Source organism: Coturnix japonica, chromosome 11, assembly GCF_054131305.1.
Source record: "Coturnix japonica strain WE chromosome 11, WE-NBRP24, whole genome shotgun sequence".
In the NCBI taxonomy this organism is placed as follows: Eukaryota; Metazoa; Chordata; class Aves; order Galliformes; family Phasianidae; genus Coturnix; species Coturnix japonica.
Window position 1 is genome coordinate 12,293,864 of NC_140673.1, and position 26,963 is coordinate 12,320,826.

At 33.7% G+C, this 26,963-nt stretch overlaps 1 protein-coding gene across 1 annotated transcript in view; it reads right to left on the reverse strand.

Moving 5' to 3' along the window:
• Nucleotides 1–26,963, reverse strand: part of LOC107317357 (uncharacterized) — a 42,816-nt gene that overhangs the window by 9,702 nt on the left and 6,151 nt on the right. The window contains exons 6-63 of the mRNA XM_085510802.1: nt 26,635–26,661; nt 26,231–26,269; nt 25,450–25,494; nt 24,087–24,128; nt 23,298–23,339; nt 22,339–22,374; nt 21,782–21,817; nt 21,153–21,191; nt 20,378–20,395; nt 20,129–20,164; nt 19,601–19,642; nt 18,580–18,609; nt 18,254–18,289; nt 17,042–17,077; nt 16,336–16,377; nt 16,039–16,068; nt 15,682–15,717; nt 15,485–15,529; nt 15,135–15,167; nt 14,039–14,062; nt 13,753–13,791; nt 13,595–13,633; nt 13,155–13,190; nt 12,999–13,034; nt 12,843–12,878; nt 12,687–12,722; nt 12,531–12,566; nt 12,382–12,417; nt 12,232–12,267; nt 12,076–12,111; nt 11,858–11,893; nt 11,706–11,741; nt 11,559–11,594; nt 11,402–11,440; nt 11,021–11,065; nt 10,365–10,394; nt 9,337–9,372; nt 9,031–9,072; nt 8,794–8,835; nt 7,987–8,028; nt 7,441–7,482; nt 5,703–5,744; nt 5,559–5,597; nt 5,159–5,200; nt 5,020–5,058; nt 4,619–4,660; nt 4,484–4,522; nt 4,049–4,090; nt 3,910–3,948; nt 3,675–3,719; nt 3,168–3,209; nt 2,574–2,612; nt 2,201–2,239; nt 1,447–1,485; nt 1,143–1,181; nt 824–862; nt 555–590; nt 280–309 (exon numbers count right to left, since the gene is read on the reverse strand). Coding sequence (XP_085366928.1) covers nt 280–309; nt 555–590; nt 824–862; nt 1,143–1,181; nt 1,447–1,485; nt 2,201–2,239; nt 2,574–2,612; nt 3,168–3,209; nt 3,675–3,719; nt 3,910–3,948; nt 4,049–4,090; nt 4,484–4,522; nt 4,619–4,660; nt 5,020–5,058; nt 5,159–5,200; nt 5,559–5,597; nt 5,703–5,744; nt 7,441–7,482; nt 7,987–8,028; nt 8,794–8,835; nt 9,031–9,072; nt 9,337–9,372; nt 10,365–10,394; nt 11,021–11,065; nt 11,402–11,440; nt 11,559–11,594; nt 11,706–11,741; nt 11,858–11,893; nt 12,076–12,111; nt 12,232–12,267; nt 12,382–12,417; nt 12,531–12,566; nt 12,687–12,722; nt 12,843–12,878; nt 12,999–13,034; nt 13,155–13,190; nt 13,595–13,633; nt 13,753–13,791; nt 14,039–14,062; nt 15,135–15,167; nt 15,485–15,529; nt 15,682–15,717; nt 16,039–16,068; nt 16,336–16,377; nt 17,042–17,077; nt 18,254–18,289; nt 18,580–18,609; nt 19,601–19,642; nt 20,129–20,164; nt 20,378–20,395; nt 21,153–21,191; nt 21,782–21,817; nt 22,339–22,374; nt 23,298–23,339; nt 24,087–24,128; nt 25,450–25,494; nt 26,231–26,269; nt 26,635–26,661 — 2,178 coding nt within the window. The remainder of the gene's footprint in view (nt 1–279; nt 310–554; nt 591–823; nt 863–1,142; nt 1,182–1,446; nt 1,486–2,200; nt 2,240–2,573; nt 2,613–3,167; nt 3,210–3,674; nt 3,720–3,909; nt 3,949–4,048; nt 4,091–4,483; nt 4,523–4,618; nt 4,661–5,019; nt 5,059–5,158; nt 5,201–5,558; nt 5,598–5,702; nt 5,745–7,440; nt 7,483–7,986; nt 8,029–8,793; nt 8,836–9,030; nt 9,073–9,336; nt 9,373–10,364; nt 10,395–11,020; nt 11,066–11,401; nt 11,441–11,558; nt 11,595–11,705; nt 11,742–11,857; nt 11,894–12,075; nt 12,112–12,231; nt 12,268–12,381; nt 12,418–12,530; nt 12,567–12,686; nt 12,723–12,842; nt 12,879–12,998; nt 13,035–13,154; nt 13,191–13,594; nt 13,634–13,752; nt 13,792–14,038; nt 14,063–15,134; nt 15,168–15,484; nt 15,530–15,681; nt 15,718–16,038; nt 16,069–16,335; nt 16,378–17,041; nt 17,078–18,253; nt 18,290–18,579; nt 18,610–19,600; nt 19,643–20,128; nt 20,165–20,377; nt 20,396–21,152; nt 21,192–21,781; nt 21,818–22,338; nt 22,375–23,297; nt 23,340–24,086; nt 24,129–25,449; nt 25,495–26,230; nt 26,270–26,634; nt 26,662–26,963) is intronic.

Consider the following 26,963-nt stretch of genomic DNA (forward strand, 5'->3'; position numbering starts at 1 on the left):
CAGCCACTGTTCAGTGAATGCATCATGCTGCCAGATGTGATCTGAAATCTTGGCATAATAAGAAACAACTTCTATTATGTCAGTAAAGCATAGTGCTACCAAAGGAATAATGAATATAAATTTGAAGAGTACATTCAAATAGATAATTAAATAACTTAGAAATAAATAGGCCTACAGATAATTTTCCAAATTATATAAACATTCTCATATGTGTATACATGTGTGTATGAAAAAAACAAAAACAAAAAAACAACCATACAAGAAACAAGTAACACTTACAGAGCTCGCACCAGAGCAATCACATCCACCCTGTGAATAACACAGAAAATATTTAATATCTCAAAAATGGTACTAGAATGGACTCTCTTTACAATTATGGATCTCTGGGATCTCTGAATGACATGTCAGAAAAAAATGGCACAGTACTTAGGGGGTGGGCAAGAAGGACAGTGGTGATGAAAGATGCTTCTTGTGAAGGAAAACTACAGAAGGTAAACTGAGAGTGTCTGTAATGCCATAACAGGGCTGAATGACGTTGAGAACAAAAAACTTACCTGTCCACCAGACTGGCTGCCTCTTGAAGGCATACCCTGTAAAATGGTTATATTTTCATTTATATGATCATCTTTAAGTTTGACATGTCTATTTGCCCAAAATGTATCATCTTTTACTCTACAAACTGTGTTTGAAATGATCTATAAGATTATGAATCTAATTTTGTCTACAGAAAGAAAAATAGAATAAAAACATGGGCATTACCAATTTTACAGTATTTTCTTGAAACACATACTGGGGGAAGTCTGAAAAAAGAAAATTTTCCCACCTGCCCACCATACTGGTTGCTTCCTAATGAGGATGAGCCCTGAAAAACATTAAAAATCATTTACTTTCTATGTTAAAGGCACACTTTATAAATAGTATTTATTACTTTCATTTGTTTCTTAACATCAGAATATCATTTAATCCATGTTAGCATAGATTACATGTCCATACAACTGAACATATATATATATAAAGCAATAAGGAAGAATTATTTAAAGACACAAAAATTATTCCTCATAAAACAATTTTCTGTAATACAGATGTTTGTTTTGTTTTTCAACAAATACTTCAAGCAAAAAATAGAGAATATTAGTATTTACCTGTCCACCGGAGTAGCCACCACCTTGAGAAGATAATCCCTGCAAAAATAGAACCTATTTATTTCTGTTTATAGTGGCTTCTAGAAAACAAGACTGTGTTGCTTAATAGCTGTATACGCATTTTTATAAAATAGTTTGTTTTTCATAAAATTTATCATTTCTTTTCACAAGACACGATTACTGATGTCATAAGAAATTCTAGAAGGAGACAAATAGTTAGGCATAATTTACTTGTCAGGATCACTTTTAACAGAACAGCCACTTGGGGAGGGAACTGCAAATAATGAATAAAATAGATGCTTACATGTCCACCTGACTGGCTGCCTCCAGGGGAATAAAAATCCTGGAAAAATGTATTGAAAGCACATGAAAAAAAACCAAGACTTCCTTTCTTTTGTATTATGGAAAGATCAGGATGGAAGTTAAATGTTCTTTCTTGTGCCTCCACATTCCTTAATTTTCTCTCATGGACTGTTCAAGAAAAAGAAAAGGTTCTTTCTGCATTGAACAGCACATGCCTCTTTATCCCTGTTGATAAATGGTCTATTGGTGAAAAGATATTTTGGACACAAAGACTAACAAGTTCTTGTATATCCATCAAAATAATTTCCCAATCACTGTGTTCTCATATGAATTAATAAAATGAGTGCCAAGTAAAAATGACAGGAAAATGGAAGTCCTCATAAATACAGCATAAAGCACAATAAAGCACAGGGTTTTGCATAGAATAAATGCTGGATATGCTACAGTATGGAAGCCTTTTGCAGTAAGACCATGAGCAAAAAATCTGCAGGAACCTGAACAAGTAAATTGTGGCATAGCATTTGTAGTGGCGAGTCTGAAATTCAAGAGTGAAATTCAGCCATCAGCTGGGCTTATATGTAGTTCTTAAATACTTCAGCCATAGTCTCATTCCCTCTGTGCCTTAGCTAGAGGACTGTCTGTCTGAAGACTGCTATACCAGCTTCCACACAAGCAGTAATTCAAGGGGCCAGTACTTTTCAGTCCTAAAAAGCACTGGGGCAGAGAACATGGTAACACATGTAAGGAGCGCTTACCCGTTCACTCTGACGGTTGTAAGATGACGAGGCAGAATCCTGTAAAATATTAGAAACCAAATATTTTATGGTAAATATTTCAATTTTGTCTAAGCAGAAGGCAATGAAAACTACTGCTTTGCTTGTGTGAAGAACCGTTTTCTACTAACCAGAGCACTGGAAAACAGACTGCATTTTCTTTTATCTATAGAAACATTATTATTTCAAAGAAGTTCTTACAGAAACTTAGTAAGCAGCACAGATTATTAGAATTTGCTATGAAAGAGCTCTTGAAGATAAGATTATGAGATAAGTAAAGGTCCACATAAGCACTTAGTTAATTCAAAAGGCAGTAAATTCTGAGATTGATATATTTGAGAGCAGGAATGCTTACACTGTAATCAGATTCACTAACTCCCATGGATGGTGAGTCCTGCAAAACAGTAGAAACACATTAAAAGAAAATAAAACTATATACTACTTTACCTGCTGCTTAAGCAGAGAAGGTTAAGAAACAATAATAACATAAACATACAAGAACACAATAAAACTTCCTGGTAAATATGTTCTGTTTTAGGAAACATTTTAGATGAAGATGTTGTGGAAAAAAACCCCACTATTATTTACATTCAGAAAGCTCATTTTCTATAATTCTATGATTTTACATGCCCTTGGGTGGTTAAAATACTTGCTTACCAAAAAAGAATGTAGTCCCTACAAAATGGTTTTACAAAGAAGTCCACATCAATAATACAAACTTATAAGCAGCATGTGCAGTGACAAATTAAGGAGGGAAGTGCATATAGTGCATTACCTTTACTCTGTTACTGAAAATATTAGGAGTTATAGATAGGTAAATCAAAGTAAAACACAAACAGAAAGTATCAGATGTTCATCACTTAAAAAGAATTGAAATATAGAAACTAGTGCCTGTAAGAACCAGCACACCAACCTTCAGCTTTTGATGCATGAGATAAATTATATTTACCTGACCATAAGAGGCAGTGCCACCATATGCAGAAGATCCATCCTGTTCAGATAAGACAAATCATTTTCATATTGCAAACATTTCATTTTAGATGCATACATACTTTAGGAATCTTTTTCTAGGGAGATTTAAAATGTACAAATACTGATTTCTCAGAATGCATATTGAGCAACTCAGCTATATATCCCTGCAAGAAACTGATTTTAAGATAGTAATTTAGTAAATTCTTAGAACAAACTGTATTTCCAATTTGGAAGACACTTTCATCTGGCTGATAACTCAAAACACTGGAGACACCTCACTTTTTGCATACTCCCCTGTAAGCTTCCATGATATGAACAGTATATGCAATTTCACTCCTTTAAAAATAAAACTTCATTAAAATATGAGAGCCAAAATATAGAATATAGCTGTATAAAGGAGCCAGAGCATTGGCCCTAAGGACAAGGGAGGAACAAAGAAGATTTAAAAAAAAAAAAAAAAAAAAAAAAAAAAAAGAGGATTTACCTGACCATAGGATTCATTGCCATTATCACTGACAGAAGACCCTCCCTGAACAGAAAATAAAAAGTGCAACATTTTTATTCTCTCAATTAAGATTTTTTTTCTTCTTTCAAGAGCAGTACAGGAATGAGGATTATGGAAGGCACTGTTGATTGGAAAGTTGGACTCCATGATCTATGTTAGCCCCTTCCAACTCAGCAATTCTGTGGCTTCACAAATGAGGAAAAAAAAATCTTACCTGTCCATAAGATCCACCAGGAGTGTAGGAAGAACCTCCCTATGCAGAAAACATTAAGTTATTGTTTTGTAGTTTAAATGTCTGCTCAATAAAGATACTTAGACTTCTCCCATGCTGAAGAAGCAACCAGAATATTTACCTGATTTTCAGAATAAGAGCTGTGAGAATAACCTGGGCCTCCCTGAAAGGAAAACAACAGACCAGCTATTTTCTTGCATGCAAGATGAATGCATCCGATGTTCATTTTAAACCTTTTCCCCTAGTTTTGAGTTAATCTTTCTTATCTTAGTGAAAATTAAGATCAATATTGTAAAAATAGAATAAATCTTCTGGCAGCAATTTTTGCAGCCTAATAAAATATGATTTCTGCAAAGAAACTGTACATACTATTCTGTATTGCTCTCTTTCAAACTTCATGCTTCAAGGTTCTTTGGGACTGATGTAAGTTAGCAAGTCCAAAAGATAACTGTCCAATCTATAATTATGATATTCTGCATCTACCACAGTACTGGTAGTCTAGAAATCAGGATAATGGGGATCTGCGTTATCCTAACAAGGGCAGAGGAACAACTACCTGTCCATAGGATCCTCCATGGTAGAAGGAAGATCCTCCCTGTGCAGAAGAGGACAGAATGGGTTACTGGTTTATGTTTGCCTACTCCATCTGGAAAGGTTTGACATGGGTATGATGCTTAATCTGAATGTTTACCTGGTTACCAGAATATGCACTGTGTGAAGAACCTGGGAATCCCTGAAAAGAAAGCAAGGACTATCTATTTTCCTGCAACAGGATGCTACAAATAGATGTACCTGATCCTCAATTTGGGATAAAATCGTTAAAGAACAAGAAACTTTGTAGCAATAGTATTCTCAGCAGATCAAGACAACTCTTTCAAAGTTCTAACCACAAATTAGTGGCTTTTTGTTGTGTGTGGTTTTTTTGTTTGTTTGTTTGTTTTTCCTGGCAGGCCTCATGCTGTAGTTTACATTATAGTTGATTAATTTGTTGGGAGTTAAGTAGGGTGTTTCCTAACAGTCACTACATGAGGAGTTTACGAATGAAGATAATGGTAGTCTCTGTTGACTTTACAAGTGAGGGAGATATCTTACCTGTCCATAAGATCCACCAGGAGTGTAGGAAGAACCTCCCTATGCAGAAAACATTAAGTTATTGTTTTGTAGTTTAAATGTCTGCTCAATAAAGATACTTAGAGTTCTCCCATGCTGGAGAAGCAACCAGAATATTTACCTGATTTTCAGAATAAGAGCTGTGAGAATAACCTGGGCCTCCCTGAAAGGAAAACAACAGACCAGCTATTTTCTTGCAGGCAAGATGAATGCATCCAATTTTCATTTTAAACCTTTTCCCCTAGTTTTGAGTTAATCTTTCTTATCTTAGTGAAAATTAAGATCAATATTGTAAAAATAGAATAAATCTTCTGGCAGCAATTTTTGCAGCCTAATAAAATATTATTGCTTTAAAGAAACTCTACATACTATTCTGTATTGCTCTCTGTCAAACTTCATGCTTCAAGGTTCTTTGCGGTTTTCTGTAATTATGATATTCTGCATCTACTATGGTACTGGTAGTCTAGAAATCAGGATAATGGGGATCTGGGTTATTCTAACAAGGGTAAAAGAACAACTACCTGTCCATGGGATCCTCCATGGTAGAAGGAAGATCCTCCCTGTGCAGAACAGGACATAATAGGTTACGGGTTTAGATTTGGCTACTCCTTCTGGAAAGGTTTAATATGAAGCTTCTGAATTGGATGCTTAATGTGAATGTTTACCTGGTTACCAGAATATGTGCTGTATGAAGAACCAGGGCCTCCCTGAAAGGAAAAAAAAAAAAAAAAAAGATAAGTTGTTTCTATTGCAAACAGACATTTAAGTAAATGAGTCTAATTCTTCATTTCTCTTCTTTCAAAATATTTTCTCTCAAAAGGGACATATCTGCAATCATTCAAAGAGAATGCTGATAATTTTCATTAGTAGCGAAGAAACCTGTTCCTGAGTCTTTTCAGATTAAATGACCTGCAAAAAGGTCATTTAATTTTCCTTTTAGTCTTTCTACCTGTAGAATAGTAAGTATATTATGCCTGGTAGACTCTACATTGTTGCAGATGATCATGTCCCTGACCATGTCTTTGGTATTTTCTAAAACATCTAACTTCCAAACTGTAAATAGAATACTGACCAGGTTTTTCAGCCCACCACTTAAAGGACAAAGACTATTTACCAGTACATAGTATTTATTAATATTTTCGCATTTGCTTCATATACCAAACAGACAAGAAAATTATGGTTACACTGTTTCCTCAGAGAATTTGTAGATTAAGCACTTGTCTTTAGAAAAAGCTTAAGAGAAAAAGTGGAGAAAATTTTTAATCTGCATAAAGAAAGCCATTATATTTCCCTTGGGGAAAAAAAAATATAAATATATATCTATTCATGTTTAAATCCTAATGTACAGTCTTCTTCCAGCTTTGAGGATATTGTTGTAAATTTTAAGTTGTTAAAAAAAAAAAAAAAAAAAAAGCATACAGGAGGAAAGACACTACAAGAATAAAAACTTGTGTAGCCATAACCATAACTCCATAATTACAAGCTTTTTCCTTGAAAATGTATTTGTTTATATAGCATTATGATCACATGACAAAGGAAAAACATTTTTCTTCAATGAAATTTCAAGATTATTCATTTTAATAGGCTAGTCTATATTTTTAAATCATGCAGGTCACAATTACTGCTCAGCCTTAATTATATGAAAGAGGTGTCAGTCTGCTAAACCAAAATTACTATTGTATGTTACAATTATCCGCAGCAAATTCAGAAGGCAGTTATTTCTTTATATGATTTGTTTGTTTAAATTGTGTGCATTTTTAATAGAAAAAATAATCCTCAGTGAGTTTCTTGTTGAAACTGAAAACTCCACGCATAGTTGAAGAGCAAAAACTAGAAGTGCTCTTCACTGACTAAAGAACCTTCACCTGCGCTGTGAAAGCACTTCAGCCACAATGTCCATTTAAGCTAATTCCTAGTGCTTTTCCTGACACAGAGGCACTGCCTAAGAGACAAATGCCACTGAACATGAAGTCGCAGTGATACCCTTTATAGGAAAGAAATACTTCAAATATAGATTTAAGAGATGAACATTTGAAATATTTATCAATTTTTGATATTTTAGTCACAATATTTTATTAGACAAGTGAGAAGTACCAGGAATCTAATCTGAATGCAATCAATTGTGGTTACTATGAGACATGCTGACAGTAATGTAAAAGTAGCACGTAGGAGTCAACAGACAGCATTTGTATTACAAAGTACAGATACAGAAAGTTAGTGGCCAAATGGTAATTACATACTTAAAGTAAAACTCACAGTTACATCTCACTGTATATAATTCTACCTATACTAAGGAAATTATCAGTAATGTTCATTGTTACTCATGTGTCCATACTTACAAGGTGATTCATTCAAAATATTCTGTTATCTAGATGTAAATATAAATTAAGGAAAAAGAATCACCTGTCTAACACCGCTGCTTCCATCAGGACAAATGCAACCACCCTAAAAATAAAAACAATGAAACTGTTACTGATGTGTGGAAATTTGAAATGAAACCTTACTTCATACGCCAAACTATATTTAGAGGAAGAATGACCAGAGGACTACAGAGTAGCTGTGACTTTTCTACAACTGAAATGTACAAGAGTACAGCATAGTTCTAGATGTATAAAGTTAGCTTTGGAAGTTAAAATGATGTTACACCTCTCAGTGCTGTCTCAATTTTAGATGCTTCATCAGGAGAGAGCAATCTGGGAAGTCAGGAGAACCAACATTCATTTACCAATTAGCCATGTTTGAAATTTGAAGTGTTAAAATGCAATTTCACAGAGCCACTTCAAATAAATGCAATCTGAACAGGGTCATTTAATTTACAATTTAATCTACAACATAACCAAGATTCCATTCCAAAACTACTGGACTTAAACTCCAACTCCTGAATTTAATTAGTTAAATTACCAGGAAGCTATCTGGACATGACCAGATAACAATAGAGAAATATCCAACCTGACCACTTGATCCACCACCAGCTGCAATGAATGATCCACCCTATGAAGAAAACAATCACTTTTATAGAAGGATTTCATCAAATCTAGGAAAAGAATCCAATGACTTTAAACTACTGTAGTGAGATGTAAGGTCATAATCTTTGTATGACTTCCCTGCACTGAACAAAATTATCAATTCAGAACTCTGAATATAAATATTAATAATACAACATTAATATAAATAATTAATATAATATAAATAGAATATAAATATATTAATATAATATAAATAGAATATTAATATAAATGAGAAAAATTACATTTTTGTAATTTTTCTGAATTAACTTTCCAAATAAATTATTTAGTGACTGCGTAAAATACATATCGAATAGACACCAGGAAAACTAATGAAAAAAAAGTACTACTCATTAGAACTGATAGTACCAATAACTTAAACTCTTTGAAACAAAGGGCTATGCTAATATTGTATCTATGTACTGCTGAGCACACTGGCACTACAGATCTCCAAGAAGCTGATAGGTACCACACAATTATGTATCTGACCATTACCCTTCACTTGTTTTTGTTTCTAAAAATGAGATTTTGAAACTTCTGGTTTTGTGCCACCTATTTAGTGAAGGGTAGGAACACAGCAGGTGTTATATTCTGGGCCCTTAATCATTATTCGTTTCAGTAAAATTATAACAGTATGGAAAAGAATTTGCCAAATCAGATAAATTAGTGGAGATTAATTTTCAGAAAGTGAAATATAATTTTTGAAGAAAATCCCTGCAGTAAGATGATGCAGTAGACACTGCGTTATTACCTGGTAGTTAGTATGGCTGTTATTTGAAGTAGAGGACTCATTCTGTAAAGTAATGAGAAATGACTCATTTTTAGTAAGGGTAATTAAGTAAAATACACAGTTCTATTGGAAAAGAACTACCTAACACTAAACAGAAAAATCTGTTAGAAAACTGAAATCTTTATGCTTCTTTTGTAACTAATACACCAAATTATCTGTAATCAGCAGTAGTTCAGAAAAAGCAATGAATATGGTTACCTGGACATCATAGTCTCTTTTGCTTAAAACATGTGAAGTATCCTGTAATAAGAGAGACATTTGATATTAAGAGATGGAAATTCTGACCTAGCCACAGGTCTTTTTGTTTTTCTGTACTCATTACTTATAACTGCTCCAGATCATTTAATGCATATATTGAACAGGAATGCCTTATTATGAAAGATAAATTGCTCAATTTTTACAGACTACTGTAAAAAAAAAAACAAAAAAAAAACCAACTATAATAATTAGGCATCAATTGGATAAAAATCCTGCAAAACAGTGGGAAAGAAAAGAGACACTTACTCTGACAACAACTTTCCTCTTCACACAGCCAGAACTCTGTAATGAAATTGGAAGCTACTTATTGCTTTATAGACAGAGATACCCACACAAAGTACTTTCTGTGAGATTCTATTTAAAAATTTCAAAAATAATATATTCAGGGAAAGAAAAATGTCTTTCCTTGAAGAGGACATTTTGGTTGACCTCACTTTCAATAGATGATACAGTGGTAAATATTTGTATCAGTTTTATTTTCAAATAACTTTAAGATTGATAGACAAGTTTTGGAGCAAGAGAAGAAAACATCATTTATTTTCCAAAACTGCTGTACTGTAAAAATAGGAATGCAAAGCTCATCAGTTTATTTCTTCATGTGCAGTTTAAATTCAGTCCTAACTGCGCCACAACGCATGCCTAATAAACAGTGAGATAGAGAAGTCTCTGTTTTTAGTGTGGTGTCATGTCCCCCCTCCACTGAATTCAGTATATTCCATACAGTATATTCACAGGAAAGCAAGGAGTGATTCCAATTTGTCTGAATAGTAAGAGAATCAGAAATCAGCAATGTAATAGAAAGGAAAAACAAGGAACAGATTGAAGTGGTAAAGCACACGGCTGAGAGTTGAAGAGAATACAAGTAGCTGATGACAAGGTTACACTAGATGGCAGTAAAAAAGGGAGAATATGAGAGTCTCTATGAACAGAATGTATGGAATAATTGCTTGGTCGTAATCAATCCACAGAAGTCATTGTTTCTGATTGCAGGACAGAAGGAAAAGTCATGACAGAAGGAGTATCACCAGAGGACTATCACATATGCAAGTTTCAATTTAAATTAGTGGCAAAAGATTCAGGCAGCTACATGTCTCATATATACAGATGGTTAATACCAAAATAACTATCCTATCAAGATACGTATCATCCTGAAGGGTCTAATAAAAACTCTGCTAGTGTACATTCTTAGAAACGTTCAATGTAGAAGTGTTCAGTTACTGACACTGTCATTAATTGCAAGAATAAGAATACCATAGATGAAGAAAAGCCCTTACCCGACTATTAGCACTATACGTAGTGTCATTCTGGAAAATAAAAATTAAAAAAACAAAACAGTTATTTAAATACAGTAAGCTCATAGAAATTCAGTTCTTTCTGATGCTGTATACAGATTTAAACAAGTCATACAAGCATCAAAGCTCAAATCCTCCACTGGTTTACTGAAATTAGTTTGAAATACCATCCACATGTGAAATAATTTTATCACTAAACTTAGATTAGTAATAATAGAAAGTGAAATATCAGTGGAATATTTGCCATGTTGTCTCTTCATCTCTTTTGCTTCTTTCAAGATATGCATTCAAAACTTGTTTATGGAATTTTTAATAATTTTTAGAGTTGTTTAATTAATCAGCTTAAAGTGTATCTTTACATTTTGTGAAAATAAAACCAATTCTGTGCAAAGCAATAGAAATCTTTTTATTCGTATTTCATTTCATCAAGATAAATGCATTTAAAAGTACAAAATGCATCTGTAAACGCTTAAAGGTTTTCAGTAAGAAAATACGCAGCTGCTGAAGCTGCTATCAGTGTGAAGACTAAATATTCCCTCTGCTTAAGTCTGTTCACAAGACAGCATCTCATAGTGCATTCTTTTCTCATCTATATGAATAGAATTGTGATGAAAATATATTAGAGAAAGCATACTCACATCATCACAGGCATTGGGATTATCATCTGAGAAATCCTGTGAATCCTACATGGACATCAGATATTCAGTTATTTCCTCAGTAAAATGGATAGTTAAAAAGATACTTTAATCTTGCACTCAGCAAGACAGAAACGAGGTTCATGAAAACAAAAGTCTGCTTTCTGAGTTAAAGTGTTTTTATAAGAAAAACAGTCAAGTACATGGTTGTAGTAGTTGCTGACAAGGAACACTCCATTCTTCAGAAGAAGAAAAATGAGAAAGAAATAAGAAGAGCATAGAAATTATTAGCTTTTCTTTCATCTAAGAGAAGATGACACAATAAAGTAGGATCTACAAAAACCAGCATGAAATAGTGCATAAGTATAAGAAAGAAAGAGTTACCTGACTATCATAATAGGTGTCGGAGGAGGATGATCCACCCTTTAAAACATAAGAAACAAACAACATCAGAGAAAATTAGGATTCAGAAAACCCAACTTTGAGCAGAAGCTCAAGTTCACAAGGAGTGGTGTACAAAAAGAGAAAAAGCATTACTTACTTGGCCACCACCATAGCTTTGTGAGTATGATCCACCCTTTAAAATTAGCCAATAAAAATTAGAGAAAATAATGTCACAGAAAATCCAGTTTTTAACAGTGACTAAAGCTTGTAAGATGTGATCTGTAAGTATGGAAGTGTAACTTACCTGGCTGCCACCATAGTTTTGAGAAGATGATCCACCCTTTAATACAAACATCAGAGAAAATTACAATACAGAGAAAATTACAAAACAATTTTAAGCAGAAGCTAACACTTGTAGGCAGTGATGTGTAATTGGGGAAATAAATAACTACTTACTTGGCCACCACCATAGTTCTGTGAGTATGATCCACCCTTTAAAAACAAACAAAAAACCAACAAAATAAAAACAACAGGAAAAAAAAAACAAAAAAAAACACAAACAGAAAACAACTGACCAGCTTCAGAGATCATCAGGATACAGGAAGTATGATATTGAGCATAGGCTAAAGCTTGTAGAATGTGATGTATAAGTAAGGAAATAAAGCACAACTTACTTTGCCACCACCATAGTTTTGTGAATATGATCCACCCTTTAAAATAAACCAACCAAGCAACAACAGAGAAAATAAGGATATAGGAAACCTGATTTTGAGCAGAGGTTAAAGCTTGTACAATGTGATTTAGAAGTACAGAAGTAAAGCATAACTCACTTGGCCACCACCATAGTTTTGTGAGGAAGATCCACCCTTTAAAAGAAATCAACAAATAAACATCAGAGAAAATTACAATAAAAAAAATTAAGCAGAGGCTAAAGCTTGTAGGATGTGATATGTAAGTAGAGAAATAACACATTCACTTACTTTGCCACCACCATAGTTCTGTGAGTAGGATCCACCCTTTAAAATAAATCAATGTCAGAGAAAACAAAGATACAGAAAACATCAATTTAAGCAGAGTCCAAAGCCTGTAGGACAAGATAGGTAAGCAGAGAAATACAGCGTTAACTCACTTTGCCACCACCATAGTTCTGTGAGTATGATCCACCCTTTAAAACAAACAAAGCAACCAACATCAGCGAATATTATGATACAGAAAGCCCATTTTTGAGCAGAAGCTAAAGCTTGTAGGAATCGATGTGTAATTGGTGAAATTAAGTGTTACTTACTTGGCCACCACCATAGTTTTGTGAGGATGACCCGCCCTTCAAAATAAACCATTCAATCAACACCAGAAAATATTAGGATATAGAAAACCTGATTTTTAGCAGAAGCTAAAGCTTGTAGGAAGTAATGTGTAATTGGTGAAATAAAGCACTACTTACTTGGCCACCACCATAGTTTTGTGAATATGATCCACCCTTTAAAACAAACAAAGCAACAAACATCAGAGAATATTATGATACAGAAAACCAGATTTTTAGCAGAAGCTAAAGCTTGTAGGAAGTAATTTTTAATTGGTGAAATAAAGCCCTACTTACTTGGCCACCACCGTAGTTTTGTGAATATGATCCACCCTTTAAAATAAACCAGCCAATCAGCACCAGAGAATATTAGGATACAGAAAATCTGATTTTTAGCAGAAGCTAAAGCTTGTGGGAAGTAATGTGTAACTGGTGAAATAAAACACTACTTACTTGGCCACCACCGTAGTTTTGTGAATATGATCCACCCTTTAAAACAAATCAGCCAATCAAGATCAGAGAATATTAGGATACAGAAAACCTGATTTTGAGCAGAGGCTAAAGCTTGTAGGAAGTAATTTTTAATTGGTAAAATAAAGCCCTACTTACTTGGCCGCCACCATAGCTTTGTGATCCTCCCTTTAAAATAACAAATGCAAAACCAATGTCAGAAGCAACTGTGATTTCACTGGGGGATTGTAAAGCTATAATAAACAATTGCTGGAGATTATTTTGAACAGTTACAACTTTCTAGATGACAGTAACTGTAATACCAGCATCTTAATCAAGCATGGTATAGAATAGCCACCTAAGAATGCAGAACAAACCTGGTGAAAAATGCTTATCAGAGAGGGTAACAATTTTTTACAGGAGAAAAATAGATTTCTTCCTACCTGGCTGCCACCATAATTTTGTGAGGATGATGATCCACCCTGCTAACAATAACAAAATTTGAGTATTACAACATTACAGATACAATATTGATCAGAACTTTAGGAATCTATGTGAAATAAAACCCCATAGAGAAGAAATAATGAACACTACTACTTACTTGGCTTCCACCATAGCTTTGTGAGGTGTATGATCCACTCTATGAAAACAATATAGCAACAGTTAGTACACTTGCAGAGCTGAATTGTATGAGAATGCATAGTTAGCTTTATTAGATTATAGAGTTCTTTCTATGCAAGTTTCAGGGTTGATATAAAGCACTGGGGATTAATTAAAAGAGATGGGGAAGTTATGCAAGAATTTACACCCTCATAATTAACAAAATTACACTATGGATTAGAACTTACTAGACAGCTTTGATCAATGGATAATAGGAAGCAGCCTACCTGGCTACCACTCTGAGATCCATCCTGTAAATTAAACAAAAAATTATGCATAATTTTTACACTTGCTGTTTGATTTAATGAAACCTATGATATTTTTTCTTTCAGAGGAAGAAAGAGCATAGGCAGATATGCGATGAAGGTATGATTTCTAACTTTGTAAGCATGGATTGTTAGGACTGCAAAAGTAAATATGCCATGAGACACATGTCAAGGCAGCATAAACATGTGTTTTTAATTAATTCCTAGTAGTGATATGCTTCATTCAGAGCAGTGTCTAGAGAATGTATATTTTTTTTCTCCTGTAGAAAACCTTATTTACACGTATGGAATGAAAAATGTCTCTGATTGCATTAGTACATAAGCAGCTTCAAGATATAGGGGCTTTGAGGAAAAGGATTTAAATAAAACACTCCGTATGCTTCAACATAACCCCTTTAGAAAGGAATATAACTCCTCAAAGTGAAATAACTGTTGTGAGTAGAATATTTGCCATTTGGTTAAGTGGGGCTGAGACTTCATCTAGAAAAGCTAAAGGAAGCAAACCAAAAAAGTACTATATTTCAATGTCTAGCAATTTTAACAAAATGTAAGTAATTAATTTAGTTTTAGAAATAAATAACTTCTCATTATTAAAACATTTGAAAAGTTATTACAAGTTACTGTTTACCTACATATTTCACTTACAGTTACAATATTATGTATGCAACTGTGTATACTATAGTATATAATGATAGTATACTAATCCATCTCCTCTGTTGTGTGTATATAAATACAGTATATATTTCTGCAGTCACACGTTATATTTGTTAATACAGTGAATCTAACTGATTTTTCTCCTACTTAGCTTGTGGGGAAAAAAAAATCATTAAAAATCAAGAGAAGTAATAAAAAAAGAGCTTTTTTTTTTTTTTTAATTACAGATCATATAAATTACTTCTTTGAAAATAGAAGAAATCTTACAGGATAGTAATTTCTGGAGTTCCAACAGTAAAAAAAATAATACTTGCACTCCGTGAATCTGAGGACAGGACCAGCTGAGTCAGCAGCAAAACTAATTTTGGATATTACTTAAAATTAGAGGAAGAAGTCTACTTACCTGGTGGCAGGGATTGCTATCATATGAAGTACCCTGTCAAAAAAGACAAACAAAAAGGTAAATCCTCAAATATTAATTTTCTGGAAAAATAACTAGTTTTCTTCTTAAAGTTTGTAACATAACGAAAGTTAATAGAGTTTAATTTTATTTAACCTATGCAGTCAGTGTGTCTACCCTCTTTCTGATCAACAAACCTCATCTCTTGTAGAGCTCTTAGCTAGATATTTTCATGTGACAACAAAAGCAAAAGATTCCTGCTAACAGACATTATACAGTTTATTTAATAAAATGTTACTAACGCATAGAAAGAAGAGTCTAGTTTTCAAATGCCTTCGAGAACCAACACTTACTTGTCCACAACCTCCACTGCCCCCTGATGAAGAAGATCCACCCTGCTGGGGAAGAAGGAGAAAGAAAAAGAAAAAAAAAAAAGCATAAAAAGCATTTCAGTAATTCAATTCTGAATGACAGCTAAACGCTTTTGCAGAGCCATGGCACCAGACTTTCTCAAACACTGTATAATATATAGTAATTAACTGTTGCTTACCTGGCCATATGAAGTACCACCTTGCGGCTGATAGACCTGCAAGAAAAGCAAAAACCCATTTGTAAATAAAGCTGTAGTCATAACAAAACCACAACAGAAAAGCTTATGTTCCATGAGTTATTCTGTGTACTTTTTAATACATGGCAGCTTGGGATGACCAAAAACCCAGGAATATCTTGCAATATTGAAGAGGAATAAAAACCAAAACTAAATAAACAGAAGGTAAATATTCCACACACAACACGCTCTCCCACAAAAAAAAGCAAAACCAATCTCATGCCAACAAACAACCAACGTTCTTTTGAAAGGCAGATCCCTACAGTAAAGTTCAATATATTTCAACAAAAAAAGCCTCACCTGGCCATAGGACTGGCTGCCTTGGGAGCCCTTTACAAAAAAGAAGACAATGACCACCTTGTCAAAGAATGTCACTGTTTTATAGGACTTTTATAAAGTGCATAATTATGCAAATACAGTTGGACAAAGGTTTCTCACTGAGGCTCATCCTGAGTCCATACAATGTATCATCCTGCTATGGCAAAAGCCATAACTCAAACTGGGACTAAGACTGCCATAGGAAACAGAAGAATCTGTCAGCCCCACTGATCACAGAGAAATCAGTGAAGAACTGCTTAGAGAACATTGTTTACTTACCTGTCCATAAGAACCGCTGCTGATGGTATAGGTTGGCCCACTCTATGGCAAGGAAATCATTTGGTTAGTATCCTTTTATAAGGGATTTAACAGGTCTACATCTCTTCTGCACTGAGGTCTCCACATCTGGGTGCAGTACTCCAGGTGAGGCCACACCAGCACAGAGTAGAGAGACAGCATCACCTTCCTTGACCTGCTAGTCATGCATCTTTTGATGCAGTCCAGGATGGCTTTTGTTAAGTACCTCAGCCTTCTCCTTGCCTGTTCTTACCAGCCTGCCTACGTCTCTCATTTGGTGGGGGAGAGGATACGCCCTCCTGGACTTTCCTTTTCTGGTTGAGGTACCTGTAGAAGCTTTCCTTGTTCCTCCTGGCATCCTTAGTGAAGTTCAGTTCAAGCTGAGACTTACCCTACCTCTAAACAGCCTAGCAGCTTCCTTACACTTTTCCCACAATACCTGTCCTTGTTTACACTGCCTGTGCATTTTTTTCTTACTGTTCAGTTTGACTGGCAAAATAATGCTGAATGAGATGAATTCAGATGCCAGAATTCCATACAAATAAATAGCAAGTGGATAATTTATAAACATAAGAACATACTATCAGAGAAAAAGTTAGAATTTTGAGTGATTGCTAATGCTTTTGCAGTGCCATAGAACTCAACCATCTCAGATGCTGTGTACTGGCTGATGATTGTCTATGCTTACCTGGCCATAGGAAGTACCTCCTTGTGGCTGGAAGACCTGTAATTAAAGAAATCAATTCTAAATTATTTTACTTGTGATGCAGATGCTTCTTTCACTTTTATCTCCTCTAGGGAAAAAGAACAGAATGAGACAGAATTTACTGTTCCTAAACTAGAATTATTTTGATATGTTATTCAGAATTAATATCATACTGTACATATCAAACAACAATCACAGATTGGTTTTACATCTCAGATGGGGTGCTAGGCTTATGGAAGCTTTTCAGGACATTGAAAGGGTGCAACACTTTCTGGATATTTCTTTTGCCTACTGATTCGCAGAAACTGTGCTTAGATGGCCAGTAATGCTATTATTGTTTGTATTTTTGATGTCTGTATTTTTGATGGGGCTCTGTTGCATAACTCCCTTCCTCTTTGGGGAAATAAAGGTTGTATAAATAGAATTACCAAAATTTCCATTAAAAATATAGATTAATATAAAGAAAACAAAATGACGTAATTAAAAGTAGCATGTCAAACAAATTAGTCAAGGATGCTAATATATTTTTTAAAACTTTTAGTAACAAAGACAACAAGGAATTATTAGCTGCTCACATAATCTACCATCAAGTGTCATAAAAAAGAAAATATTTCATATATGAGCACAGCTATGCCACGGCTGTCTGAGAGAGTTATGAAGACAGGAACTGACAAAGATTTAAACCATCTTCTATATTTCTTCTATTTTGACATAAAACATACAAAAAATTTTATCTACCTTACAGTGCTTTAATTCACATGTCAAGAGTAAAAGGATAAATATCTCAGAGGTGAAGTCTAGAAGATAAAGTCTGCCTGGAAAGGAGAACCTCATCCAAAGTTTTTTAACTCCTTAAACATTTATGTGTTCTGCGATGGAAGCAGACAATAAAGAACTGACTATAAGTTTATCTTTTACCATGTCAATCAGCTGGAAGGGAAACACTACCAAGGAGAATATTTCTACCATGAATTTTCAAGTTCATATCTTTTTAAAAGATTAGAAAGATATAGGCACCCATGCTATTGTAGATATCCACTGAAAAAAATATCATTTTCACAATGAAAGTTTTGAAATGGATTTGGAGATTTGTTTTAGAACTCAAACAGAAAAGAAATATCACTAAGTGGTTTTAAGTTTTGTAGTGCCACATGACACCACTTTCTCAAATGGTATATTATGACTAACACTTACCTGGCCATAAGAACTGCCAGACTGAGGCCGAGAGATCTGTAAAAAAACCAAGAATCCATCCGTACACAAAGCTACAGATTTAGCAAAGCTACAGCAGAAATAAATAAAAATACTGCCCAGTAGAATTTTTCCATTCTATATTCTGTTTTATAATCCCATGAGATTATAAAAAAAAACAGGAATTGTCCTGAAACACCAAGAAGGAAAAAACAAGCAAGTTTGCAAACAAACAACAAAAAATGCTCAAACCAACAAACAACCAATGTTCTTTTGAAAGGCAGATCCCTACAGAGAAGTCCAGTATATTTCAGAAAAAAAAATCTCACCTGCCCATAGGATTGGCTGCTTTGGGAACCCTTTAAGAAAGAGAAGACAGTGACTACCTTATCAAAGAGGATTTATAAAGTGCGTAATAATTATGCAAATACAGTTGGACAAAGCTAGTCTCCTCTAGAGCCAAAGGTGACAGAGCCATAACTTAAATCGGGACTCAGACTGCCAAAGGAAACTTCATTATTGAAGAATCTGTCAGTCCCACTGATCACAGAGAGGTCAGTGAAGAACTTCTTAGAGAATATCAGATATACTTACTTTTCCATAAGAACTACTGTTGCTTGGGGAGCCTGGTCCACACTAAGATAACATTATGCTTGTGATATCTGTGATGCCTGTGGCATTGAGGCCCAGAAGTCAGACCTACCCTCAGTCAAACTTCTTCTCACCACAGATACAGATTATGCTGACAATTTTTTCCTTCCCTATTGTCCCTTACCACCACAGCTGAAGAAATAGGAAAACTTTATGCTTTTGTTCACATGAAGAATATTCTCATGAATTACTCCGCAATAGTTTTTAATCATTATTTTAGTATTTTTGCCCATTTATTCTTCCTACAATTAGCTTTAGCTGTGAGGCTTGAATAAGGCTGAAATACCTTGTTGCACATAAATATGGAGTGACAATTCTCTATCATTCTTCATAACTTCTGGAAATTTGTGGTCTAATATATGTGGGGTCTGACTTGACCAGTATGAGATTCTTCTTGTGATACTGAGCCTAGGAACACTTCGGGCATGGCATTATGACTTTTCTACAGACTTTAGAGGACATGTTGAACACAGTCATTTCACTTCAACTAATAACATACAGAAATACTTTTATGAATATTTTAACCAAAAGGAGCTGAACACCAATAACTACAGACAAAAAAATTAAAAAAAAAACAACAACAGAAGTACCTGCAACCTGTGAAATACATCTAAGAATATATGTAGAAAATATCACTTTTCTGACCGCATTTTAGTGAAGTCTAGGGGCATATTTCTACTCCTTTTCAATCTCACCTACCTGAACATAAGTAGAACCACTGCTCTGCTGCCTTTGTCCACTCTATACAGAAAGAAAATGATGTTATTCATTTTTAAGAAGAATTGTTTAAGTACGATGATATTTAGTGAAAAAACCCTATTAAGCCTACTGGATGGTTTGAGTGAGTTTCTTCTATCTTTCATTGCTTTATTTATGCCATCTCAATGTGCTACAGTGATAAATACTTCAGCATACAAAGATAATTCACAATGACAATTATTTATATAATGCATTATGTCATTCTGTGGTATTTCTGGGAAATTAAAACACAGAGGCTTTAATGTTTTGTGCTTACAGAACACAGCTGCAGTGATTGTTGATCAGCAACCAAAAAGGACATTAACTTTGGCGTAACTACAGAAACATATCTGCTTTATCACTGTAGTTTGTGTGCCATTGATTTAAGATATCCATACTAATTTATCCTCAAATAGATGAGTCATTGCTCAGTTTACTGAGGCAGAACTTGAGATAAAGCACAAAGACCGTGAAAGAAAGAACATCTACCTGTATTATGATCCTAGTAGCAGAATTGCCCAAACTCTGTAAAACAGAACAGGAAAAAAAAAAGCAGCAGAGATCATTGAATTTGATTTGGTAAACAGAGAATTTCTAGTTCTACCACCTTGCTTGGAATAATAAAGGAAATGGGAACACAAAATGGGACACCATTTTTAAGTTTGACCATTTTGAGGTTTGACCCTATGAGGAATTAGAGAAATCATGTTAAATAAAAAGAAAATAAAAAATGCTTACCTGCGGGTAGGTATGACGCTGCAAATGAAAACAAAAACATTTAAGTATTCTGCACAAAGGCTTGTCTAAACAAGATTTTGCTGCACAAAAGGAGCCCTGTCTTTTCATTACAATACATGACCAAATTTGGAAGAAAGATCTAGGAAGGATAATAGATTAGAAATGGATTTTAATATTCATTCACATTGGAACAAGTTTGAGTAGGGAGTGGACATCAGAAAAAAAAACAACAACAACAACAAAAACAAACAAACAAACAACCACACGTATCAGTTTTGACATACAAACTCACTTTAACGATTTAACTTTACTTTACTTTACTAAATTTACTTTAACTCACATTAAAGTAAAACTTTCTTTTGGCTGATTATGAGCTCAAAGTAAGTAGAGTGGAAATGTAGTTCTTTAAAAATAAGTATAGAAATGAATTGACACAAAAAAATGCAGTAGAAGCAGAAAATCAAAATTATTCTGAAACAAGCACATTATATTTATCAAGACATTTGGAATCTGAAGTTAATCAAATACCCCTGCAAGTGGTAATAGCAATCATAGAATCATGTCTAAGATTAAATATTTGGCCTGTCATATCATGTAGATGCAGTTACTATCTCACTATTGTCTTTCCCTGGAAGTAATTATGTTCCTAGGACAAACCCCGTGTGACAATGATTTGTCTCCATGTGTGACAAATCTTTCTGACAAATTAAAACATGAAGCTACTTAAATGCTCCTTGAGTAAAAACTTTGAGAGTGGTAGAGAGAAACTGCTTACCACAGGTGGATATGGGTTGCTGTTGGGAATGACCACTACCTGCAGACAGAATGGATAAAGCTGTTTGTTTACTCATCACAGGCTTTCCTTTAAATATCTTAGAAAAACAAGACAATGATGAAATCTCTAAATTTGCAAGGACTGATAATAATACTACAGATCATTACCTTTAAAAAGTACTACTGTTTTTTACAAAAATTCTTAACATACACTACCTGTCAAACAAGAACGTATACAAGGTTTACACAAGAGCTAAGGAAACCTGCTTCCAATCAGACAGTGACTCATCTATAAAGGCTGTAATGTACTACATCCTAATGTACTACATCCACTGGTTTATACATGCGTCCTTTATGATATTTTACTATCCACCAAGAGTTGGAAGATCAATCCAATCTATATTCAGTGTTCCACTATAGGAAGTATTAATATTAGCTTTATTTTTCTAATAACTCTTTAGATACAGCTAAGTCAACTGTCAACAAAAGCCACTGCTGCACAGGGATGTATTATAAGGCAATAAAGATTCAAATCAAATTTTAGTATAGTACCAGTAAAATAAAAGGAGTCATGCCAAGTTACATCTGTATGAAATCTTTCTCTGAATTAAAAAGAAAAGGTGTGCTTACCTTCTTACTAGAATCCGAACTACTTGCAGGAACAGACTGTAAAGAATACAGGAAGACATACTTTGCTTAGGTGAATGTTTGACAAATTAACTACAACATTATCTTCCACACAAATGTTACAGATAATTACAGTATTTCCCTAGATTCCTAAACTAAACAACATTTGGAAGGAAAATAAGACTGTACTGGTAACTGACAAACAAACAACAGGAATAAGACACATAGCTTATTTCTTTTTCAAACACTAAAAAGTTTGTTTGTAATAAAAATAAACTGCTGGTAGGAAAAAAATAAAAAACAATCAATTCTACCTTCATCGAAAATATGCAAGAAAAACAGTAAAACCACTAAAAAAATAATCTACTCTTGAAATACAAGCTGGTATAAATTGGATAGACCATAAGAAAAGAATTGTTTGCTGAAGTCTTGTCTGGATATAATAAGTAACTATTGGAAGACTCTTATTCCCTTCCATATATTCTGCTGTTGTTCAGCAGAAGTTGACTGCAGCTGCTTAATAAGCTGAAAATGAAAGCATGTTGAGAGCACAGAGTTACCTGGCCATAGGTAAGAGTTCCATATGAGGATGCACTCTGAAACAAAATATAAATCAGTTCTTTATTTCCACAATCAATGGTTAACTATTGAAGTTAATAGTTACTTAATAGTTACTGAAGGGAAACAGTTACTGAAGTCACTTTTTCTTCTTAGAGTATTTACACTTCAAATAAACTTAATTTTAACTACTTAACAAGCAAAGACAACACAAAACTATTTGGAAATTGCTTGACAATGATTGTAGTAAAGTTTTTTCTAACAGTCACAAAATTAATGTTACTCTATCACAAATGAAGTTTACACTTGCATATTAAACAAAGATAATTTAATTGGTATAATAATGATTTGAGTATATTTCAGAGTTAGTATAACAAATCTTATACCTAAAGTTAAGCACGTGATTAACTGGTTTTCTTAGCTAAGGTTGCATTTCAAAACAGGCAGTAAAAAGTGTATCATATTTCTGCCAGACTCTTTAAATTCTCTCGTTATTTTCAAAATGGAAAATAAGTTAGATTTTAAAATGCTTTTTTCCCAAAAGTGAGAAGGAAAGAAATACGATTATGAACATTTCCCCACTAGATACAGAACTGTTGGATTTAAAGTCAAAGACTGTTTATGAAAAACAACAGGACTTACTAGGCAATATCTGAACAGATAGGCACTAATAGATTACATGCATTAAGAATTAAGAAAAAATCCTGAAATTTTGGTAGACTAAGAAGATTTCTTAGAGACAATGAATGAATAATACTTTTTAACTCTTGTTAGGAATTTCAGAATAGTATCTCAGATCACCAACATTTTCTTTAATATATTTAGGAAAAATAATCTAACTCTGTATAAGTGAATCTACTGCAATCTGCAATGAGGAGGTGAGTTAATAATTGTAGTAATAAGTGACTAGTAAATAAATAAGCAAATAAATAAGAAACAAGTAAATATATAAGCAGCTTACATCTTTACACGCATTCTGGCTATATGCATTGGCAGCACCTCCCTAGGAAGAAAAAAGACCATGCAGTTATTTCTCTGCCATATTTGCCTTTAAGGAAAAAATGTGCTTCAGACAATCTCAGTTTTAACTGATTCTTATATGGAATTTGTGAGGAACAGATGATAGGGAGAATGCAGTTGATACTGTTAATATGTGAATACCCACACATCACAGATCAGAGAAAGGCACACTATCACTTTACATGTTAGGGAACATCCAGTGAGATACAAGAAATCTTTTAAAATTCACACTATTAGGAAATTGTTTTAATTAATTCACATTAGATTAATAAATTCACAAGTGTCCCTGCAACATGAGATGATGAATTCCAAAAAAAGAAACCATTAAAAAGTGTAGATTGATTTTGACCAGTCTTGTCTTAGGTAGAAGGGCAAAACAGAGAACTCGTATCATGAGCACTACTTTAGTGCAAAAAAACCAAACAAGAAGAACACAAAAGAACCAACAAACAAACAAAGAAAAAAAACAACACTTCAGTGTAAAAAGTAACCCTTCCAGTCCTTTCTTTTGCTGACTAAAACCTGTACCTTTCTGTAAAGCTTTGTAATACCCCAGTTTCCCAACTACTTCATACCACTGCGTAAATTGTCACATTTTTCTTCTTCTAGCTTTCTCCATTATTTTCCTTTTGAAACAGAAATTTCTAAAGAATATTCAATAACATAATTGAAGTTTCTATGAATATAGTTATATTGGCTACAATAAAATAAGTATGAGAACAGGTCTTACTGGAACACATCCACTCTTGCTTATTGTGTAGACAGTTCCACTCTGAATAAAAAAAAGAAACAAAAAACAGTAAATTATTCCTAAGGAAAAAAAAAAAAAAAAAAAAAAAAAAAGCAGGCAGTAAGAAAGCGTGGCCAGGAAAAAAAGAAATAACACATGAAATCCTGCTATTCATGGCACAAAAAGCCAAGCAGCTGATAACGTGCACAGACAACTTTGGGACAAGGAAATATAGAAGTTACCTGTTCATTCACAACTGCCTGGAACAGTTCTTTTATTATGAAACATTAGCCATCATCTGGATTTCATATAACACTGTCATTGGTCAGGCAGCCTTTCAGAGTCCATGGGTTGTTATACTACATGACTCGTATTTTAGAATAAAAATAATTACAGGCAGTTATATGACCAGATGAAAAATTAGCCTTTAGAAAAGAGAATATATTATGAAGGAAAGAGATGAAATGTAGAGAAGTCTGAATTTAGTTAAAGTAATCTTTCAAAGTCTGGTAATTCCTCTTACAAGCATTGGAAATGGACAAACGGAATGTTACCAGATAATTCACTAATAAATATAATTACTGGTAAGTAGTTAGAAATATATTCTTGGGAAGCTCAGTTCAAGCAATTTAGCGATGTCAGAAAGCATTTGACAGTACAAACAGGTATGTAATGGTAGTGCAGATTATTAACTAAAAACACAATCATTCTAATCTGACTATACATTTATCTGACTGAAAAGTTGAAGAGATCAGCAAGAATACAAATACATTTATTTCAGAAGTTTTAGAAGGCTAACTAGGCAATGAATTCCCCGAACATTCAACTGCAAATATAAACCTGTGAAACAAGTGCTGTAGACATTATTCTGGTGTTTTAATATATGCATGAATATCCCACAAAGTTTTGAGAAATTTTGCAAATTGTAGAGAAGACAGTAAAAGTATAATTGCTCCTTTTATTTTGATTTCCTGGATATGAAATTAGAGAAACGCCCAAGAAATCAATTAATAATGAGTACATTTTCATTACACCAGATGTCTCTAGAATTACAAAACAATGCCTATGTTTGGATGAACATGCATACACATGGGTGTGAATTCTCTAGGAGTATGGAATAAATGTTTCCCTCTCCAATGGGTCCGGTTAATGCTCGGTAAATCAAAGGTGGTGAAACAGCTTATAGGTCCAAATGCTGTCAGCAGACATATTGAGTTTGACAGCATAGCCCAGTCCAGCTACTGCACATACATAACTTCTGTTAATTAGCAGAGACATTTCATCATCTCAATATTGTTTTCAACTTTATTAGTTCAGGGTTACTGAAGGTAAATGTATAAATGTTGGAAGTTAGGATCCTTACCTGACCACTAGAATAGCTGCTCTGAGAGGAACCAGAGGGTTGAACCTGTGAAGAAATGAAAATGCTACTTGCATTCGAGAAAACTGATTTTCATGTAAATTACTTTCAGGAAAGAAAGATCTAACTTGTGGGGAAAAAGGAGAAAAAATGAAATTACTGTGAATTCATCCCTCTGATACTATTATAATTATTTCAGAGATCTTTAAAGCCAAGGTATAAACTAGTTCAATTGGTAAAAATTAACATAATTCTATTGCTTGCCATAAAACACTCCCATATCACCTCTCTCTGTCCTCATATACCATATCCATCATCAAGAAGCAGATCTAAACTGGTAAGATCATTAAATAGTGTCAAATTACGCAACATTCAAATGAAAACTTTTTAGTGATATGACTACATAGTCATTAGACAGTATGAAATGTGGGGCATGTTTTCTGTGAGGAGGGAGAGAGGTGAAATGTTTTTTCCCTGAGCTGAAAGACAAATTTCAAGGAAAAAATATCAAACATCTATATGATGATTTAAAGAGTATAATGTTTTATAAAAAATAAACAATATAATATTAAAAATAGACAATATTGAAAAGATGCATAAGCAAAGAAGTAGTGCAACTATAAGGATAGACAGGACAAAAATAAATTGAACCACAAAAGAATAAAGATGTGATGAGAAGTAGCTTTTGTCTAGGTTTAGATATATACATACATATATATACACACACATTTTTATTTTATTACAATTAGCAGTATAATGATATCTTTACAAAAGTAATACTTACCACAACACATCCACCTTGTCTTGTGTATGTCCCTCCACGCTGTAAGAAATTACAGGTTCAAGTTACTGTTTGATGATTCTTTTATAAACACCAAGTTATTTCTAAGAAGAAACTAAACTGAATCAACATTTATGGCCTGGGTAAAAGAAGTCATTTCTTGATTGCTTATAATACCTTACCTGTTGTAATAATCTAATTTGATATTTAACATTATCTCACTAAAATACCTTCAAAATTAAATACAAAAATGTACACATTAATAAAGTTCTCACAAAGAATATAATTTGGATGCTATTATAAAACCTTTATGCTACAACTATGAAATAACTGGACCAGCAAGACAGGAATCCTAAAACTGAGATAAGTGAAACCTGTGAAATTGTAAAAAAAAAAATTGTTCTTACCTTGCTGCATTCAATTTCTATCATAAGCTGGGGGGACAGAAGGGGGGATGGGGGGGGAAAGGAAAGAAGAGGAGACAGTTACAAATTATTTAAAGTTAAGAAAAAAATGATTATAAAAAGATTATTATCTGAAATAAGAAAAACATTTGGTGAGGCAAAAGACAGTAAGTGTTTACTCAGAGTTAAATCACAAGATGACATAAAGCAGGGCTGCTCCAGTCAAGTCCAACTTTACATATTTGAAAATATTTTACTTACTTAAGCTGCTTCTCTCTCTTTTCTTTTTAATAATTGCTTAATATAAGCAATTTCTGGTCCACAATAAATAA